This window comes from Fundulus heteroclitus, chromosome 3 (assembly GCF_011125445.2).
Source record: "Fundulus heteroclitus isolate FHET01 chromosome 3, MU-UCD_Fhet_4.1, whole genome shotgun sequence".
Classification (NCBI taxonomy): domain Eukaryota; kingdom Metazoa; phylum Chordata; class Actinopteri; order Cyprinodontiformes; family Fundulidae; genus Fundulus; species Fundulus heteroclitus.
This window is the reverse complement of record NC_046363.1, coordinates 46,940,777-46,958,613: the sequence shown is the minus strand read 5'-3', so window position 1 is coordinate 46,958,613 and position 17,837 is coordinate 46,940,777. Positions and strand designations below refer to the sequence as shown.

General features: G+C 49.5%; 1 protein-coding gene across 3 annotated transcripts; it reads right to left on the bottom strand.

Annotated features, from left to right (window-relative positions):
* Window positions 1-2,451: 2,451 nt before the first annotated feature.
* Window positions 2,452-17,450, bottom strand: LOC105921778 (immunoglobulin superfamily DCC subclass member 3). 3 transcript variants are annotated; one of them, XM_021313587.2, is made up of 14 exons: window positions 17,272-17,450; window positions 13,385-13,690; window positions 13,119-13,263; window positions 12,908-13,038; window positions 12,634-12,771; window positions 12,393-12,551; window positions 6,280-6,445; window positions 5,946-6,196; window positions 5,664-5,828; window positions 5,146-5,334; window positions 4,434-4,541; window positions 4,236-4,359; window positions 4,063-4,162; window positions 2,452-2,775 (listed from the first exon to the last, which is right to left on the bottom strand). In XM_021313587.2, the coding sequence occupies exons 1-14, from the start codon at window positions 17,315-17,317 to the stop codon at window positions 2,695-2,697; spliced, it is 2,109 nt and encodes a 702-aa protein (XP_021169262.2). In that variant the 5' UTR covers window positions 17,318-17,450; the 3' UTR covers window positions 2,452-2,694. The 3 variants fall into 3 exon arrangements, with proteins under 3 accessions (XP_021169262.2, XP_012713084.3, XP_021169263.2); XM_012857630.3 differs by lacking the exon at window positions 17,272-17,450 and adding an exon at window positions 13,999-14,621; XM_021313588.2 differs by having other exon boundaries at window positions 2,682-2,775; window positions 4,052-4,162.
* Between the last annotated feature and the right edge of the window lie 387 nt (window positions 17,451-17,837).

Genomic DNA, 17,837 nt, shown 5'->3' with positions numbered 1-17,837 from the left:
AAATAAGTTTTTAAGAGAAAAGCATTGAGGAACATTAAAGCATTTCGTCATTGGTTCTAGCCTTAAATCTCTACCATCTCTCTAGTTTTAGTTTCTATGGTTGCTTCCAGCTGCAGGAACTTCATATTCTGGGTCTGGCTAATCAAACCCAGTCAGAAAACAGTTCCTCCATCTGAAAATAACCTTTCTTTGTTCTAAAAACTGTTTTCTACTAAAGAGTAAAATCAGTAAAAACAGGGAGGGGACCTGGACCTAAAGGGAACTAGCATCAATTAAGCATCTCTGAGCAGAATTTGGCAGAATTTAACGTAAAACTCAAAGAAGAATCTTCTAGGAAAAGAACACGTCATTAAACACTTGGTTCTGGCTTAAACGTGGTTCCTTTGAGAACCCACAGGAAGGCAGCCAGCAGCTCCAGGTAGACCGGACAGGTGACCCTGAGGACAGCGAGTAGGCGGGGCTTAGCCGCCTGAAACGTGAAAGCGTAGCTCCGCCCCCAGAGAAGGAGGACCCAGGAGTCCGATGGCTCTCAATCTACGAGACTGCGCGGGACTTTTATTATAAACTCAGTAAATAGGGAGACAAATGTCAGCTTATAGAGTTACAACCTGAGAATTTAAAGGGCCAGTTTTTAGTTTACCTGCAGGTGAACGTCCTCAGGGTCTCTAAATGAACTCACAGACTCTGTGGGTCTTCATACGAACGTGATGATGGAGCTTTAGGCCGACGTGTCTCCATCACTCACTCATTTGGTCCTTTTAACTCTGACACATCATCTAACAATCTCTAAAAATATAAAATCAAGTCTCTGCTCTCTGAAAATGTATCTGAAATATAAAATGTGACATCGAGAACTTCTTTTGGTTTGCTTGTTCTTCAGAGTGAAAACAAACAGGTTCTGGAACAGAACTTCTTCTTTGGACGCCGTTCAGCAGGTTTGAAGAATATTTGGACTCTGCAGAAAGCTGCTGGTGTTCACCAGAACCGAGACATAGCAGGTACACCTAAATATGGCCGACAGGAAGTGGCCACGCCCGCCAAAATTAAACTTTAATACAGAGAAGGGCAGAGAAGTCCCACACAGACACATTCACAATGTCCAAGCCTTCCTGTTTCACCTGTGTGTCTCTCAAGTGTCTGAACTCTGCAGCAGATCTTCTCAGGTGGAGCCGCAGCATCTTCACGACGACTTCTCCATCCGTTCTCTAACCACACGCTCTCCAGGGAGCTTCAGGACCCAAACTCTGCAGACTACAGGACTCTGGAGCTCTGGTCTAATCGCTCAGGTGGATCAGTGGAAATTATGAGGACCGTATTTCTGAGCTGGGTCAGTACCTCTGAGACATCAGGTCTGCAGGCTTGTTTCTGGTAAGGAGAGATCAGAAAGACAAGACTCTCTGGATCCGAAACGCCAAAGACCAAGAAGGTCAGATCTCTCCTTAAACCAGAACATGCAGAAGGTTTTCAGCGTAGTTTCTGGAGTTCAGAAGCTCCACTGAGAACCAAAACGTTTGATTAAACTTCTGGAAGAAGTTTCTGGAGGTCAGCAACATCAGGAGCATCTCTGTGGAGACATAAATCTACCATCAGATCAGGGATCTTCATGCTCAGCTGATGTCCACAGATTTAGAGCTAAAATGTTTCTGTGGAAGTGCAGACGCGTGAAGCTGACCTGAGGCTACGCTTACTTTGCAGAGAAGGTTAAAAACAAAGAAGATTGGAAGCTGTTAAACTCTGCAGGTGTTCTATGGGCCGTAAAGGAGATAAATGAGTGGAGTCACGCTGATAATCTGCTGCAGCTTGAAGGAGGCTTAGATCCACCAACAGACGTCCTTTTAGATTCTAACCTGACCTGGGAAACGAGTCTTGGGTCTCTGAAGTCAACCTGGAGAAGGTGTTGATAGACCTCCAGCGATGGATGAGAGGTCAGAGGTCAGAAGGTGTTGATAGAAGCAGCTTTAGACCTCCAGCGATGGAGGAGAGGTCAGAGGTCAGAAGGTGTTGCTGGTGACCGAGGACAGCAGCAGGGAGCATGGAGAGGAACATGGAGTCGGCTCCAGAGGAGCTTTTGGTTCTGAGGTAGCTTGAGCAGCAGCAGGAGGCTGTGGGGCTGGAGCCTGAGGTAGAGCTCTTTGGAGGTAAACAGGTTGGGGGGGGGGGGGGGGGGGGGTCCAGCTGACTTGGCCATCCTCCACAGGCTGACCTGAGGTGAACACTACTGCCACCTGCTGACCAGAAAGTGTTTAATCGCTTTGGCTGTGGGCCTCAGAGGCCCGGCAGGTGAATTACCTGCTCAGGTGTATCCCCTGAGGACCTGGTCTCTGGTCAGACCGGCGGAAGGCCTCGTCGTTTCAGGAAACTTGGCACAGTCGGTGATGAAACTAAAATGACACCAAACTAAAGAAAAAAGCTTTTGGTTTGAGCAGGAGGTCTGATTCCACGGAGCCGCCAACGGTTTGGACCAGAAGGATTCAGCTTTGGTTTGAGCCTGGAGGTAAAGTGGAGAATTGGAGTCACAGCAGGTAAACATCTGAGCTGCAGAGGTTTGAGAAGCCTTTGGACTCCTGTGGAATCAGACGGTCTTCCTCAGCATCATCATCATCTAAAGGCAAGAGGTAATCTAGGAGGTGGAGGTAAGGCTGTCAGGGGGGAGGAGGCCGCCTCAGCTGGAGACCGGGGGGGGGGGGGGGGGGGTTATCCGGTGGCTGTGCTGGGCTCGACGGGTCGAGTTGAGTCAACCATGACCATCACTGGAGGAGGGGCGGAGTCACATCTCTGTGGGCGGAGCAGAAGATGCTGATTTAGGACAGTCGTCATGAGGCCTGATGCTCCAGAAGGCATCAGAACCAACAGCAGCTTCACGTTCAGGAACCTCAATAAGTTCCTGTTGATTATTCTCAGAAGGAACCAGACGTTAAAACAGTTCAAGGTTACTGAGGTCTGAACCAACGCAGACATCAGTTCCCTCAGCAGGAACCGGCTCTCACCTCTCAGAACCTCCACCTAGTGTTTGAGTTCAGTCCCTGCATCTGTAGCGCCTTGCTGCGCTAATCAGTGGGAGCAGTGTCACCTGTGCTACCCTGATCAGTGCGCACCTGTATTCCCGCCTCACGCAGCCAGTCTCTGCCAGATTCTTAAAAGCCGCTGAGTAAATCATGCAGCGCTCTTTGTGTAACTTCACTTTCTGGGTTTCCCGTTTGCCTCGCCGCTGTCAGACTAACCAGCTGGCCTCAGAATTACGCTCTTCATGATCTGTTCCCTGACCACGCCCACGTGTTACCTGCCTTCAGGTTTAACCCACACCTGGATGCCTGCAGCAGTCTGGGCCCACGGATCAGGTCCAACTTCCTGGACACTAAAAACGTCGGTGGCTTTTGTTCTGCTCAATCTATCTGAGCGAGTTGTTAGCAGCTACTCTCTCCTCCCCACACCGTTCCTGTTGCGCTCGGTTTCCCTACAGTGATCCAGAAATCTTTTGTTTTGTTTTTTTGTTTTTTTTCTAGAGAAAAAGAGAAATCTTTTCTTAAGAAATTAATTAAAACTACTCCTGTTGTCACTTTTCATCCAAAATAAACTGCCTGGATCACCTAAAAGTTCAGATAAATTAGGATAAAACTAATAGAAGCTTAAAATCACTTGTAAAATGGACAGGAAGCCAGTGTAGAGAATAAAACACATGGTGAAGGGAGGTGTTGGTTAAAAGCAGCCTTCTGCAGTTCAGGACGATTTAGGAGGCTGAACAGCTGAAAGAAGCTTTTTTTACCAGAATACTTCAGATTAAAAGCCAAAGCACGGACATCTGGAGCGGCATTGACACCAAGTGTTTGCTTAAAAACAAAAAATCCTGTAATGAAGTAATCTGGCAGAGAATGCAGAGATTGCTGCAGCCATAACAGATCTGTAGACCCGTTCATCAGAACCATGAAGCTGTGAGTCGGTCCTGATGCTGCAGGTGTAGCTGCATCGATGGTAAATGGCCAGAGGAGGCGCCAGCATGAGTCCACGGAGGTGTGCCGGTCCGCAGACTGATGGCGTCAGGCCAGAACCTCACCTGCTGCTTACCTGGCTCAGCTCGATGTTCTCGGCTGCGTGACCTTTAGGACCGCTGACGCCATTCAGGGTGGGCGGGGTCTCCCAGCTCGCCTCCTTCCTGCAGATAAAACTGAGCGGGGAAAGAAGATGAAGGTCAGAACGATGATGCTGATGGAGCACCGGCAGGTAACGACGATGACTACCTGCGTCTGTAGCCCAGCAGGACGAAGAGCAGGCAGCAGAGGATGCAGGCGAGGCCGCTGTGGACGCCGACCAGCAGAGTGGACATGGAGGGGTCCGACTGGTCGCAGTTACAGCTCTGACCAGCTGAGGGAGACAAACCTGTCAGGTTGACCTGTAAACGCCTTAAACTGGTTCCACAGGTAAGGCAGGGCTCCTACCTGCAGCAGAAGCTCCGCCCTCTGACAGAGACACCAGGCGACGCGTGGACGGACTGTCGCCGTTCCCGTTAAACGCCACCAGCTGGAGCTCATAAACCGCTGCAGGTTCTGCACGATGAAACACACACACCTGTTAACACCTGTTAACACCTGAATGCTGCAGTCACAGGTGTTAATACCTGTTAACACCTGAACGCTGCAGTCACAGGTGTTAACAGGTGTTAACACCTGTTAATACCTGTTAACACCTGTGACTGCAGCGTTCAGGTGTTAACACCTGTTAACACCTGAACGCTGCAGTCACAGGTTAACACCTGTTAACACCTGTTAACACCTGTTAACACCTGAACGCTGCAGTCACAGGTTAACACCTGTTAACACCTGTTAACACCTGTTAACACCTGAACGCTGCAGTCACAGGTGATGTCCTGTCCTTAACGCCGTTTATGGGTCCAGAGGACGCCACAGAGCTTCACCTGCTGACGTGGGGAGCTACAGCTTACAGGAGCAATCAGCCTCCACCTGCAGTCAAAGCAGGTGAAGTGTCCTGCCCAGGGAGTCGAACCGGCAACCCACTGGTTACAGGACGGATTGAAATCCCACCGAGTTACACTTTTTAAACTGAGCTCCTCCTCTCACACTTCCTGTCACCCTCACAGGTGTAGATCAGGTGAGGGGGGGCTGTCACACCTGGCCCATGAGTCACACTCACCCAGGTGGGAGATGGTGTGAGTGTTGATGTGTCCTGGGAAGACCTCCTGTCCCTGGACGAGGGGGTTGGAGACGGCGCGGTACTCCAGCCTGAAGCCCTCCACCTTGCCTGGCTTTGCGGGCAGCTCCCAGTACACCTGCATGGCCGTCTGGTTCAGCACCTTGGTGAAGAAGCTGGGGGTGCTGGGGACTGTGGACAGGTAGGCGTTAACTCAGAAAACATGTGTCTCAGGTAGGTGTGCATCAGGTAATGGGTGTAGCACAGGTGTGTCTCAGGTAGGTGTGCATCAGGTAATGGGTGTAGCACAGGTGTGTCTCAGGTAGGTGTGCATCAGGTAATGGGTGTAGCACAGGTGTGTCTCAGGTAGGTGTGCATCAGGTAATGGGTGTAGCACAGGTGTGTCTCAGGTAGGTGTGCATCAGGTAATGGGTGTAGCACAGGTGTGTCTCAGGTAGGTGTGCATCAGGTAATGGGTGTAGCACAGGTGTGTCTCAGGTGAGCAGGTGAAGGGGCTGTACCTCCGCCCAGCGTGGTGGCAGTGATGGTGCTGGACTGCTGGCTGCCTCCCTGGGCGGAGTAGGCCTTCAGGTAGACGGAGTAGGTGGTGGCAGCCTCCAGGTTGTGGAAGTCGTGTACGAAGGTGTTCTTGTCGACAGCCTCCTGCAGCTCGGCGCCGTCGGGTTCTGAGGGCATGAACCAGAGAACAGGTAGGAATGATGTTTGGAGTCTTACTCTACTAACACCTGTGAGTCCCCCCCCCCCCCCCCAACCGACCCGGGGACAGAGGATGTCCGTCTTACCTCCCAGCCTTCTGATGTGCAGCACGTATCCGATGATCTGCTCGCTGGCCTGAGGTTCTGGCTGGTCCCAGGTGAGCTGCAGGCTGCTGGAGCTCAGGGCCGCAGCTCGGAGCCCGGTGGGGGCCTCGGGCAGCTCGGGCCCCTGGGCGATGGCCAGGCGGGCACTGGCCTGGTTGGTACCGGCACTGTTCTCGGCGATGCACTGGTAGATGGCCTCATCTTCAGGGGAGATGCGGGTGATTGCGAGTGTCCTGCAGGGGTTGGACAGAGGTTTATGTGAAGGTTCTGCAGAACCAGAACTGGGTCATCAGCCCGGTTCTGCTGGAGGTCTTACGTGTTTCCGTTGGTGAGCTTGACGTTGCCGCTCGGCACCAGCAATTTGCCGTTTTTCAGCCAGATGAGGTGTGGCTCGGGGACGCCAGCGGCTGTGCAGCTGAAGACTGCACTGCCCCCTGCTGGCCTGGAGACAGACTGGGGCCACTGCACGAACTCTGGAGGAGCTGCAGAGCAACAACATCAGGAGGTTTATGTGCGAATGTGGCCTTTTGTTATATTTTTATGTTTTTCCACAGATCCAGTGGTGCATGTCGATTCGGTTTGCGTGATTTTTGTTTTTGTACATGCATGACAAATAATTAAAAATAGTTCAGGTTTAAAGCAGATATTTATTAATTTATATATTTATTTATTTGTATAGGGACAAAGCACATTAATGAACATCAGTATAAAAACAAATGTAAATATGCTGGATTATAGCTACAAAGCTAGTTTTCATCCGTAGTCCCTAGGCAGGCAAATACATAAGAAAGAACATATAATCTACAATATAAGCATCACAAGGAAAATGTTAAAAGTTTAGTGGTCACATGACCATCCATAGTTTGAGTTGAGCTCTAAAGCTGATCAGTGCAGAGGAAGACTGTTCCAGATGTTCCAGATGTTAGTGGCTCTCACAGAGAGAGAGAGTTCTGACCAAAGGTTGTTCTCCTGTGAGGAACCTCACAGTCTCCTCTGGAGGAGAACCTGGTTCTCAGGCCACTTAAATCCGAGGTTTGAAGGAGGTGGAGCTAGTCCATGTAGCGCTTTATAAATGAAGCGTACATACTTAAAATTTATAAAATTTTCAAAATTTAAGAGATTGTACTTGTTCAAGATATCACATACATGGAAAGAATTGTTTTTTTTGTCAAACACTTTAAGAGATTTTTTATGCAGTGATTCAATTAATTTTAAATTGGTAACTGTGGTGAGAGACCAACTTGTGATGCAGTATTCAATGTGAGATAAAATCATTGAGTGGAGAACCATTCTAGCAGCACCAAGTGTTAAAAAAGACCTGATTTGTTTAAAATTTTTAAAGTTAAATTTGACAGTATTGGCAAGTTTTTTAATATGATTTTTGAAAGACAAAGTTGAATCAAGTATCACGCCGAGGTACTTGAATTCTGTGACAAGTTGTAATTCTTCTCCTCTCAAGAATACTCCGGAGCTTTTTATTTCTTTTGATTGCTTTGAGAACATCAAACAGATGTTTTTTTGGAATTGAGAAGCAAACATGATTTAAAAAGCCAGTCATTTACTCCATGGCTAAGGTCAGAATAGAAGCTGCCTCTTTAACACTCCTTGCATGAGTATAAATTACATTATTCACATTATTACATGTTTTGGGAAGATCATTTATGTACAGGGAGCAATAAGGGACTCTTTGTATAATTTTAGGAGATGAGTGTCTAGTCCATGAATGTCTTTAGCTTTTGAATTTTTTAGTGAACCAATAATTTTGGACACTTCCGGTCCTGTTATTTCACGTAAATTAAAAAACAGGCTGTGTGAGATCAATGGACCTTGGTTTGAGATCAGGAGATGGAAATAATTCACTTATTTCTCTCACAGAATTTAGAAACTATTAAATTCATTTGTCAATAGATCTGGATCCGTCACAGCAATATTGTTAATTTTTAGCTCAATTTCTTGTGTAGCTTTTTTATCCTTCCCTGTTAATTTATTTAAACTTTGCCAGATCTTTTTGGAAGTTCCATTTGCTTCAGAAATGATGTTCATGAAATACAGTTGCTTTAACCTTTCGTATAATTTGAGTAACCTTATTTCTTAATGAGGTAAATTTATGCCTGTCTGTGATTTTTTCAGTTGCTCATCTCTGTCTTTCATCCATTTCTTACATTCTTCATTCATCCATGGTAATAGATATCTTTCTTTTGTTGTGGCTGCCCCTTTTGGTAAAATGTAACATTACTTTGTTAATTTTCTTGTGAAATAGGCAGCAGCTATTTTCAACATCTTTACTTTGAGTGATTTCGTTCCAATCACAACTTTGCAGAAACCAGATGAGTTTTCTATTCAGCCACAAATTCCTGTAGTAAAATGATTTTTATTGGTCCGGTGTAATATTTTTATTTTATGAGAAACTTGGGTTTTCATCCCCTGGAATCATCAGCGTTTAAAAAATAAACGCTGAAACATCACTGGATGGATCTAGAGGAGTTTCACTTTTTGACTTCAATTACTTAAATAACTGAACTATTCATGATATTTTAAATTAAAGAGATGAACAAAGTGAGCAGCAGTAAGGCTGCAGTAGCTGCTCTCATCCAGCAGAGGGCAGAACACACCCTGAGATTTCCCACGCTGATGTCCTGTCAGTGAACTCATCACTTTCTTTCTGAACTTGAACTTCTTTGTCTCTCTGTTTAAACGCCACTTTGACCTCTGACCCTGGCCTGCCTCTCCACAGACAGGCAGACAGACAGGTGCTGTCTGTCTGCCTGTCGCCTGGGTAACCGGCTCACTCACGCCTCCATCACCTCCTGAAGACCCGCCCCCCATCTGCTTTTAGATGCAAAGACGGGAGGGGGTGGGGTGAGGGGTCAAAGGGCAGATTGTGTGTGTGTGTGTGGGGGGGGGGGGGGTTTCATTAGCAGGGAAATAAAGATGATCTATGAAGCGTGGACGGCGTTTCACACACTGACATAACAAGAGCTCCCCTCACACAGTGATGAAGATGAAGAGGACGGTACACACACACACACAGTGATGAAGATGAAGAGGACGGTGGTGATGAAGTGGATCTCTGCAGAACCCTCGTCTTTAGGAAAGTACCGGTCAATATGCAACATGGAGCGGATCCATTCAGTCAGACTGGCAGAACCGGGTCGGTCCGTGTGAACTTCCTGTTGTGTTCTGTTGGGCTGAGATCAGGAGGGACCAGAACCTGCTGGTGTCCCGTCAGAACACATGTTCTGTTCTAAGGTTCTGCACAGATGGTCCAGCTCTGCTCTTCCTCATTTAACTCAGAGTTTTGTAGTTTTTCTGTGTTCCTGGTTCTGGACTTGGCCTAGTCAAATCCTGATTTCTGGCTCATCTCCCACTGGTTTGGCTGGCGCTGGTTTGAACTGGACCTGTTCGTACAGAACCTTCAGGTGAGTCTGTGGCAGAACAGACATTGTTCTGACTCTGATGGACCTGCTGAGGGTGCTGACCCACAAAGTTCCATCAGAACCTTTCCAAGCAGAAATGTTCTGCAGGTCTACTCTCCTCAGCAGGATCTCAGAGGACTTTGTCTCCTCGGAGAGAGAACGCTTGTTCCAGGAAAATAAAACCTTTCTGCTGTTTTTACTTTAAAAACAGATTTTATTCTCATCATCATCAAAGGTCCAGAACCAGCTGCTCCAATTTCTCCAGATGGAGACGGGTTCTGCTGCCAGACAGACGGAGCTGCTGTGGGAACAAAGTCCTCATTGTGGAGTGGGACTCTTCTCATGCTAATCAATATTCTAATGAGACACCCCCCCACACAATGAGGCTGACTGACCTCTGACCCCAGCACCCCCCCCATGACCCTGACTGAGCCTCAGCTGCACTGAGCAGGCGAGCGAAACAAACGCACCCTCACCCACCCACACGAGCCAGAAAACCAACCAGAGGTCCGCAGAACGTCAGCAGAAACCGTCAAGAGACTCGTCTCCTTCTTCTGGACCCAAACCCAAACCTGGACCTGGAACCGGACCCGTACCTGGACCTGGACCCAAACCTGGACCTGGAACCGGACCCGTACCTGGACCTGGACCCAAACCTGGACCTGGACCTGAACCTGGACCCGTACCTGGACCTGCAGGATCAAACTAAACGGTCTGGACCTGCTGCAGGCACTATCCTGTGAAGATGCTCCTCTTCCTCTTTGTTCTCACTGACACGTGCACAAAGTCGTGCACGCCCCCATTCTCCCTGCAGGGGTCAGAGGTCAACAGCAGGGAGCCCAACGTGACAATGAGACCCGGATGGGAGGCCTCCAGAACCGCCAAATGGGCTCAGACGGGCACACACACTCGACTTGATGAGTTCAAGTTCAGCCAGGTTCTGCTCCTGAAAGTGGGTCTCTGCAGCAAACAGAACCAGAACCTGGTTCTGTTCTGGGAAAACCCTGGAATGCCGGCTGGTTTTCAGGAAGTTTGCAGAACAAACAGAAGCAGGGAGATGATCCGATTCGATCTAGACCCGCCAGAACACAGAACTTTGCAGAAAATCTCTCCTGGTTAACAGGGACTGGGTCAGTACCAGGACCCAGAGCTCAGCACAGAAATTGTGGTTCTGCTTTGAGTGGACACTGTCGGAACAACCGTGGTCGGTTAGGAAGAAAACCCAAATTGGTTCTGACTCGGTCCAGATCCGAGTGGGATCAGCTGATCACTGGGCTGATGGGTCGGTACCTGCTTGTCTACAGAAGGATAGCATCTGTGTCTCATTTGAGAAGCAGCCGGGTTCTATGCTCAGTGGTGTTCATCAGAACCCGTCTAAACCCAGTTTGTTCTGAGGACAGGAATTCAGAACCGTCAGTTTAAACTGCAGACATGGATCCTGACAGTTCCTGCAGAACATGTCGCAGAAATGAACTCAGTTTCCCAGAATCCTACCTCAGACATGTTCCTCCATAAAACCCAAAACAGGCGGTGCTGCTGAACAGAACTCAGACAGAACTGAGCTACAGAGTGTCTGGTGTGTTTGTTGGTTCTAACTGGAACCTGCTGAGAACCGCAACGTTGTTGAGAACTGAACCGAGCCTTAGTTCTGACAAACCCGGTTGGTCCTGGTTTTACCCTAAAAAGAATTAATTTTAGCTTCCCTTCATTGGCTTCCTGTTAAATCAAGAATAGAATTTAAAATTCTCCTTCTAACGTATAAAGCCCTTAATAATCAAGCTCCATCATATATCAGAGCTCTGATTACCCCGTATGTTCCTAACAGAGCACTTCGCTCTCAGACTGCAGGTCTGCTGGTGGTTCCTAGAGTCTCTAAAAGTAGAATGGGAGGCAGATCCTTTAGCTATCAGGCTCCTCTCCTGTGGAACCAACTCCCAGTTTTGGTCCGTGAGGCAGACACCCCGTCTACTTTTAAGACTAATCTTAAAACTTTCCTTTGTGACAAAGCTTCTAGTCAGAGTGGCTCATGTTACCCTGAGCTACCTCTATAGTTATGCTGCTATAGGCTTAGGCTGCTGGAGGACATCAGGGTCTATTTCTCTCTCTCTGCTGAGTTCTCCTACTGCTCTCCACTCTCCATTGTTTGTTATTTCAGCTTTTAACTTTTTTTTGTTTTCTTTTTTTTTCCTTCATAATAGGTACACCTGGTCTGGTGTTCTGTTAGCTGTGACATCATCCAGGAAAGACAGATCACCCGCTATTACCATCTACCATAGAAAGTACTCCTGGATCAATGTGAGCTTCTGTGCTTTCTGTGTCTCTGCTCTGTCTTCTCTAACATAGAAAGTACTCCTGGGTCAATGTGAGCTTCTGAGCTTTCTGTGTCTCTGCTCTGTCTTCTCTAACACAGAAAGTACTCCTGGGTCAATGTGAGCTTCTGTGCTTTCTGTGTCTCTGCTCTGTCTTCTCTAACATAGAAAGTACTCCTGGGTCAATGTGAGCTTCTGTGCTTTCTGTGTCTCTGCTCTGTCTTCTCTAACATAGAAAGTACTCCTGGGTCAATGTGAGCTTCTGTGCTTTCTGTGTCTCTGCTCTGTCTTCTCTAAGCCCCAGTGGGTGGAGGCAGATGAGCGTTCACACTGAGCCTGGTTCTGGTTCTGCTGGAGGTTCTCCTCCCTGTTAAAGGGGAGTTTTCCTCTCCACTGTCGCTTCATGCATGCTCAGTATGAGGGATTGCTGCAAAGCCATCAACTCAAAGCCAGCAGCTGTGGTCTGAGGCTGGCGGCTCATCCAGGAGGATTTAACGTTGCAGAGAGAAACTCTGAACCACCATGGAGGATAAACTGAACTGGACCGTTTGATAACTGGGATCAGTTTAATGATCCGACTGGTCTGTCTATGCAGGTGCATCTGAAGACAGAATATTGTGATCAAGTTCAGTCTTTGCTTCATGTCAGACACCTAAACTCTAATAGATGCATCACGCGGGGGGGGGATATTGCTCGTTGCTTACCTTGCACTACGAGGCGACCCAGCGCGGTTCTTCTGGACCTGCTGCCGGGCCTGTTGGCCGAGCAGACATACACTCCTGAGTGCTGCAGCGTGGCATCAGAAATCATCAGGTTGCCCGTCCCCAGAACCTGGACCCCCTCCACCCCGATGGAGCGGCCGTCTGCAGAGAGCACAGGCGGTCAGGACCGGTCCGGACCGGTCCGGCGACCCGGAGCGACGCACAGTGTTGACGATGCTGTTACCGAGGCGACTCCAGGACACGATGGGCCGCGGGTTTCCGGTGGCGATGCATTCCAAGATGGCGGTCTGGTGGACGTTGATGGTGAGGTTCTGAGGTCCAGACAGGATCACCGGCTCCTTGTACATCCTGGATCCTGCCACTGAACCAGGAAACCAAAGAACTCGTGATTAAACGGGCCAGAACAGCGCTGCGGGTCAGCCGTGGAGCTCAGGTGTGGAGCTCAGGTGTGGAGCTCAGGTGTGGAGCTCAGGTGTTCCCTGCCTGGTGGGTCTTACCGGAGACGGACAGCGGAGCTTCGTGGCTGTAGCGCGTGTTGGCGATGTTTGAGGCGACGCAGCGGAACACGCCGCTGTCAGAGCGCTGGACGCTGGTGATCTGCAGGACGCCGTTAGGAAGCAGCGTGTACCTGCAAACACAGCGCAGTTACAAACAGGAGGTTTACTCCAGGTGAGCTTCCTAAATGTGCCGCTGAGGGATGAAGGTCACCTGGGGTCAGCCGTGCTCAGGGCCCCTCGGTCTTTCTGCCAGGTGATGTTGGCCTCAGGTACGCCGTTCACCTGGCAGCTGAGTCTGGCCACGCCTCCTTCGTCCACGGCCAGGGGCTGTGGGTGGGACAGGAACTTGGGCAGAGCTGCAAGAAGTGGACAGGTGAGTTACAGGTGAGTTACAGGTGAGTTACAGGTGAGTTACAGGTGAGTTACAGGTGAGTTACAGGTGTGCTGGCTGTGTGGGCGTAACACAGCGTGACTCACAGGCTAGCTGCACCCGCGCCTTGCGGCTGATCAGCAAGCCGTAGCGGTTCTGTGCGGCGCAGTCGTACTCTCCTGCGTCCGTCTCGTTGCTCTCACGCCTCTTGGAGAAGTTCCTGATGAGCAGCGTGCCGTTCTCCAGCACCGCCGCCCTGACACCTGCCGCTACGGGAACGCCGTTGTGTCTCCAGGTGATGCTGATAGGCCCCTCCCCTTCCACCTGGCAGTGCAGCATCAGGGGCCGATCCCTGACTGCGATGACGTCCCTCGGCTCTGTCAGGAAGGCGAGCTCCAAGGCGCCGAGCACACCTGAGGGGAGGCAGGGGGCAAAGGTGAGACTAAGCCCCGCCTCCATGGTGACTTTGGTCAGTCAAACAATTAAAAGCTTTTGGGAAACAACATGGCTGCCAGCAGGTTACAGGTTCTGCACTGGAGCCACGATGAAAAACGCTTCCATCCATCGTTTTATCGATTTCCACCAAAACGTCACCTGTTACCTGCAGCTTCATCACCTGAATCATCTTTTATCTGTAAAGCACCGACTCACACGTCCTCTCATGACTCAGCACAATCACCGTTAGATGCGACGCCTGCAGACAGAACTCACTTTTACTCACTTCATGGCGCCTGAACCCAGCGGGCCGCGCGTCGCTCAACAGGATGGGTGATGATGATGATGATGATGATGATGGTGAGGAAGGTGAGGATGATGATGTCAGGACTATGGATCACAGTCAGGTCCAACCTGCAGTCAGAACCCGGGTTAAAAGCTGGCAGACTTCAGGTGACCAGCTCACCTGGTGTGACATCACAGCGCCACCTGTTGGTTCAGAACATTCAGTTCCATGTGTGGTTCTGGAGGCTAAAGCTATAAAAAGCATGCATCTGATTGGTTGAATCGTTTCATCAGCAGAACGTATTCCTGTAGACTTTATGTTCTGGTCCAGTTCTTTAAACTGGACTTTACAGAACTGATGGTTCTGATGAATCATGGAACCGGCCTCACTGGCCCAATGTGGCTGAAGGTGGTGAGGATGAGCAGGCGGGTTAACCGGACCGGGTTCTGAACACATTTTTGGTATTTCAGTAATTTTTTTTTACATAAAATGGACCTAAATCTGTTTGGACTCAGAAGGTTCTGAATGATCTGCCAGGTTCTGATTAGATACTCTGGGTCGGTCCTGCGGTTCTGTCAAGTCTTATGAAAATGTCTCATTTGGAGAAAGAAAACCTTTGGATCGTTGTTCTGATTTTCAGAACCTGATTGGTTTGGTGGTTCTGTTGGACCACACTCTGTGTATTTGGATCCAAGGTTGCGATGGCAGCAGAACTTTGAGGCCCATTGTCTCCCCTTACACCCCCCCCCACCGTGATGTCACGGCCCGGTCCGATCCGCCCCCCAGCTGACGGATCGGCCCCCCCCCCCCCCCCCCCCCACATCCACGGCATGAAAGACAACAATCAGAACAACAACAGCGGCGCCAGACACAACACCCAGAACCCCCCCCACCCCCCCCCCCCCCCCCCAACACAACCCCCAGACCCCCCCCCCCCCCCCAACACAACACCCAGAACCCCCCCCCCCAACACTAAAGGCAGCAGCTGTCGGACCCGCAGAACCTCCCAGAACCCCCCAGACCTTCAGCTGCAGACTTTTGTTTCTCCTCATTATTCTTCATTCAGCTTCAAGTTCACGGTCAGGAGGCCCCAACCCAGAACCGGGCCTGGACCCAAACCAGAACTATCTGCTTCCAGAACCTACCAGCTGTCATGTTTGTTCCTTTAAGTCCTGGTTCTGACAGGAAGAAGAGAATTTCAATACAGAGGAAGAACCTGAGCAGAACCGAAACCGGACCTGTTCTATTCTCACCCACATCTGGGTCAAATTCTTCAGACAATCAGAACTGAGCCAAACAAGACCAGAACATTCTCAGCACCGAGTCCAAAGGTCTGACTCCAGAACACATTTCCAGGTTCTGTGGAGTAATTGGTTTGACTTTGGGTCTAATGATTCTAAGGGACGGTTCTGGTTCTGTTCTGGTTCTGGAGACCAGCCTGACTAGTCTGGACCTTTCCACACCCATTCTGGCCCGGTTCAGAGTGAGCAGTTTGCCAAACCAGAACCATCCACGGACCTGCTTTATGGCTCAGATCTAACCTAAACAAAGTCAGAACCAAATGGACTCGGAGTTTATCACGACAAGTCTGTCAGCCTCCAGCAGAACCGGCAGGTGGTCCGTGGTCCAGTTCTGGACCAGTCCATTCGTTGGTACCACAACAACAGATGCTGATTGGTTTTTGAATAAATCATCCCAGGATTGGACCATTCGTGGTCCAGCACCAGAGCTCGTCAGCCAGAACCAGCATCTGGGCCCAGTTCTGCCATCTGAGAAGGCCAACCAGAGAGCAGCTTTAATGTTGATGGATTTATTGAATCCGTCTTTTGGACCGGAGTTCTGGCCCGGTAACGCCAGCACGGCAAATAGAAAGAGGCCCGTTTAGCTGTTTTGAACTTGTTCTGGGTGGGTTCTGGTGTAGTCTCTCGTGTTCTTGTGTTCTTGTGTTCTTGTGGACTTTTGTCGCCCCTCTGGGACAATAAAGATCCGGTTCTGGAAACCTGGAGATCCGACAACAGCAGCCAGAGTCCTCTGAGGATCCCTGAGAACAGAGACGTGTCTTTGGCTCTGCACTCTGGATTAATTACACCCCCCCCCCCCTGCAGACGGGGCTCAGAGGTCAGGAGGTCATGAGACCAGACCCCCCCCCAGGTCCCAATTGTAAAGGAAGCCCCAACAAGCCCCGCCCACCCTGACTCTGAACGTGAACCTCACCCCCCCCCCCCCCCCCACCCACCCCCCGTCAGCAGTAAATCCTGCAGGACTGAACCCTGAGAACCAGACTCAGACCCCCCCCCCCCCATCAGGACAGATGTCCCTCAGACGGTCACTTCCTGCTCAGGTGAGTCTCTGCAGCCGGCGCTGCTTCACCCTGAGCAAAGACTTGCAGGAGAACGCTGCAGGCGGGTCAGACCGGGTCGGTTCTGGATTACTTTAGGTTGGCTGAAGCTAGTTTGGGTCGACCAGTTCAGTCCGGTTTGTTCAACAGAAAGTGTTCAAACTGCGGATCAAAGTGGATTCAAACGGGTTTTTAACCAAGAAAATGAAAAACTGCAGCAAAGATGAAAAACGTAGAAATAAAAAGGAGCAAATGATGGAGGGAAGATGAAGTCTGTGAAAATAATAGGAAGATAAAGAAAGTCTGATAACAAGAAAGGAACATCCCGCTGTAGTCAATAGATTCTGGTTCTGATTAAAAGAACCTTCGGAAAATAACCAGCTGTAAGCAAATATTAAGCATATTTCTCATATTATTGGATGAAAACAGCATTTATTGCTGTGATGTCACATTTTGGCTCGTTCCCTTTTACACATCAGGAACGTCTCCATTTGTTCATTTTCTATGGAAAAGATGTCTGAAAAATAACCTGAAACTGAACAGAATAATCTACACAACGTGCTTCTGTCAGAAATGAAGTTACTGAAATCAACTATTCTATAATATGCTTTAATATTCTACAATATTTTAAAACATTCTATAATATTCTACAATATTCTACAATATTTTACAATATTCTACAATATTTTAAAACATTCTACAATATTCTATAATATTCTACAATATTCTCATGTATAGAACACGGCCCTAAACGAGGATGGACCAACACGAGCTGAGGAGGACATTTAAACCAGATGATGCAGAGGTAGTCCTGGATCAGACCCTGATTTTTCCCGTCCTCTCTGCCAGAACTTTCAGTTCAGAACCAGCCGCTCGGTTGGCTTGCTTCATGTTCTACAGCCTTCGCTGAGTTTAAGTGGAACATCAAGTCTGACCTGAGCAGCAGAGTCCCAGCAGCATGCAGCTCCACAGCATCTCCATCAGGGTCCAGTCCCAAACATCCAGAATCTCACAAACGGGTCGCTTCTGCTTCTCCTGGGAACTCAGAACCCGGTTCTCCTCAAGTTCTGCTTCTGTCCGCTCCAGAAGCTGCTCACACTGATCCTGCTGGGAGCTCAGCTGCAGCCGGCGGAGGCGTGGGGGGGGGGGGGGGGCTGCTGGGGGAGGAGCCTGGGGGGGGGGGGGGGGAGGGCTGTGACCCCGGAGGGGGAGGTGGGGTCAGAGATCAGACACAAGCTGCTGGATTAGAACCAGAGGAGGAGCAGATGGATGAAAGGCTGCAGGACGGACAGTACCACCTCCCAGCCCGGCTCCCCTGGTTCTGATGAACAGAACATTTTGGATTTTGATCCCGGTCAGATTGCCGCATTGGACCAGAACCATGCAGCAGAACGATCTCCATCTGTTCTGTAACTTTGTGCTTCTGACAACTTCTGGATTTTAGGTCTGAAAAGAGTTCTGGTTCTGCTGCTGACCAAACCACAGCAGAACCAGAACCATT

Bases quoted from the DNA above. Each gene is read 5' to 3' on its own strand.
- LOC105921778 (XM_021313587.2), bottom strand. From the start codon at position 17,317: ATGGAGATGCTGTGGAGCTGCATGCTGCTGGGACTCTGCTGCTCAG. The intron at 12,552-12,633 runs GTAACAGCATCG...TGCTCTCTGCAG, and splicing joins CGTGTCCTGGAGTCGCCTCG to ACGGCCGCTCCATCGGGGTG. The intron at 5,829-5,945 runs GTAAGACGGACA...TCATGCCCTCAG, and splicing joins GCACATCAGAAGGCTGGGAG to AACCCGACGGCGCCGAGCTG.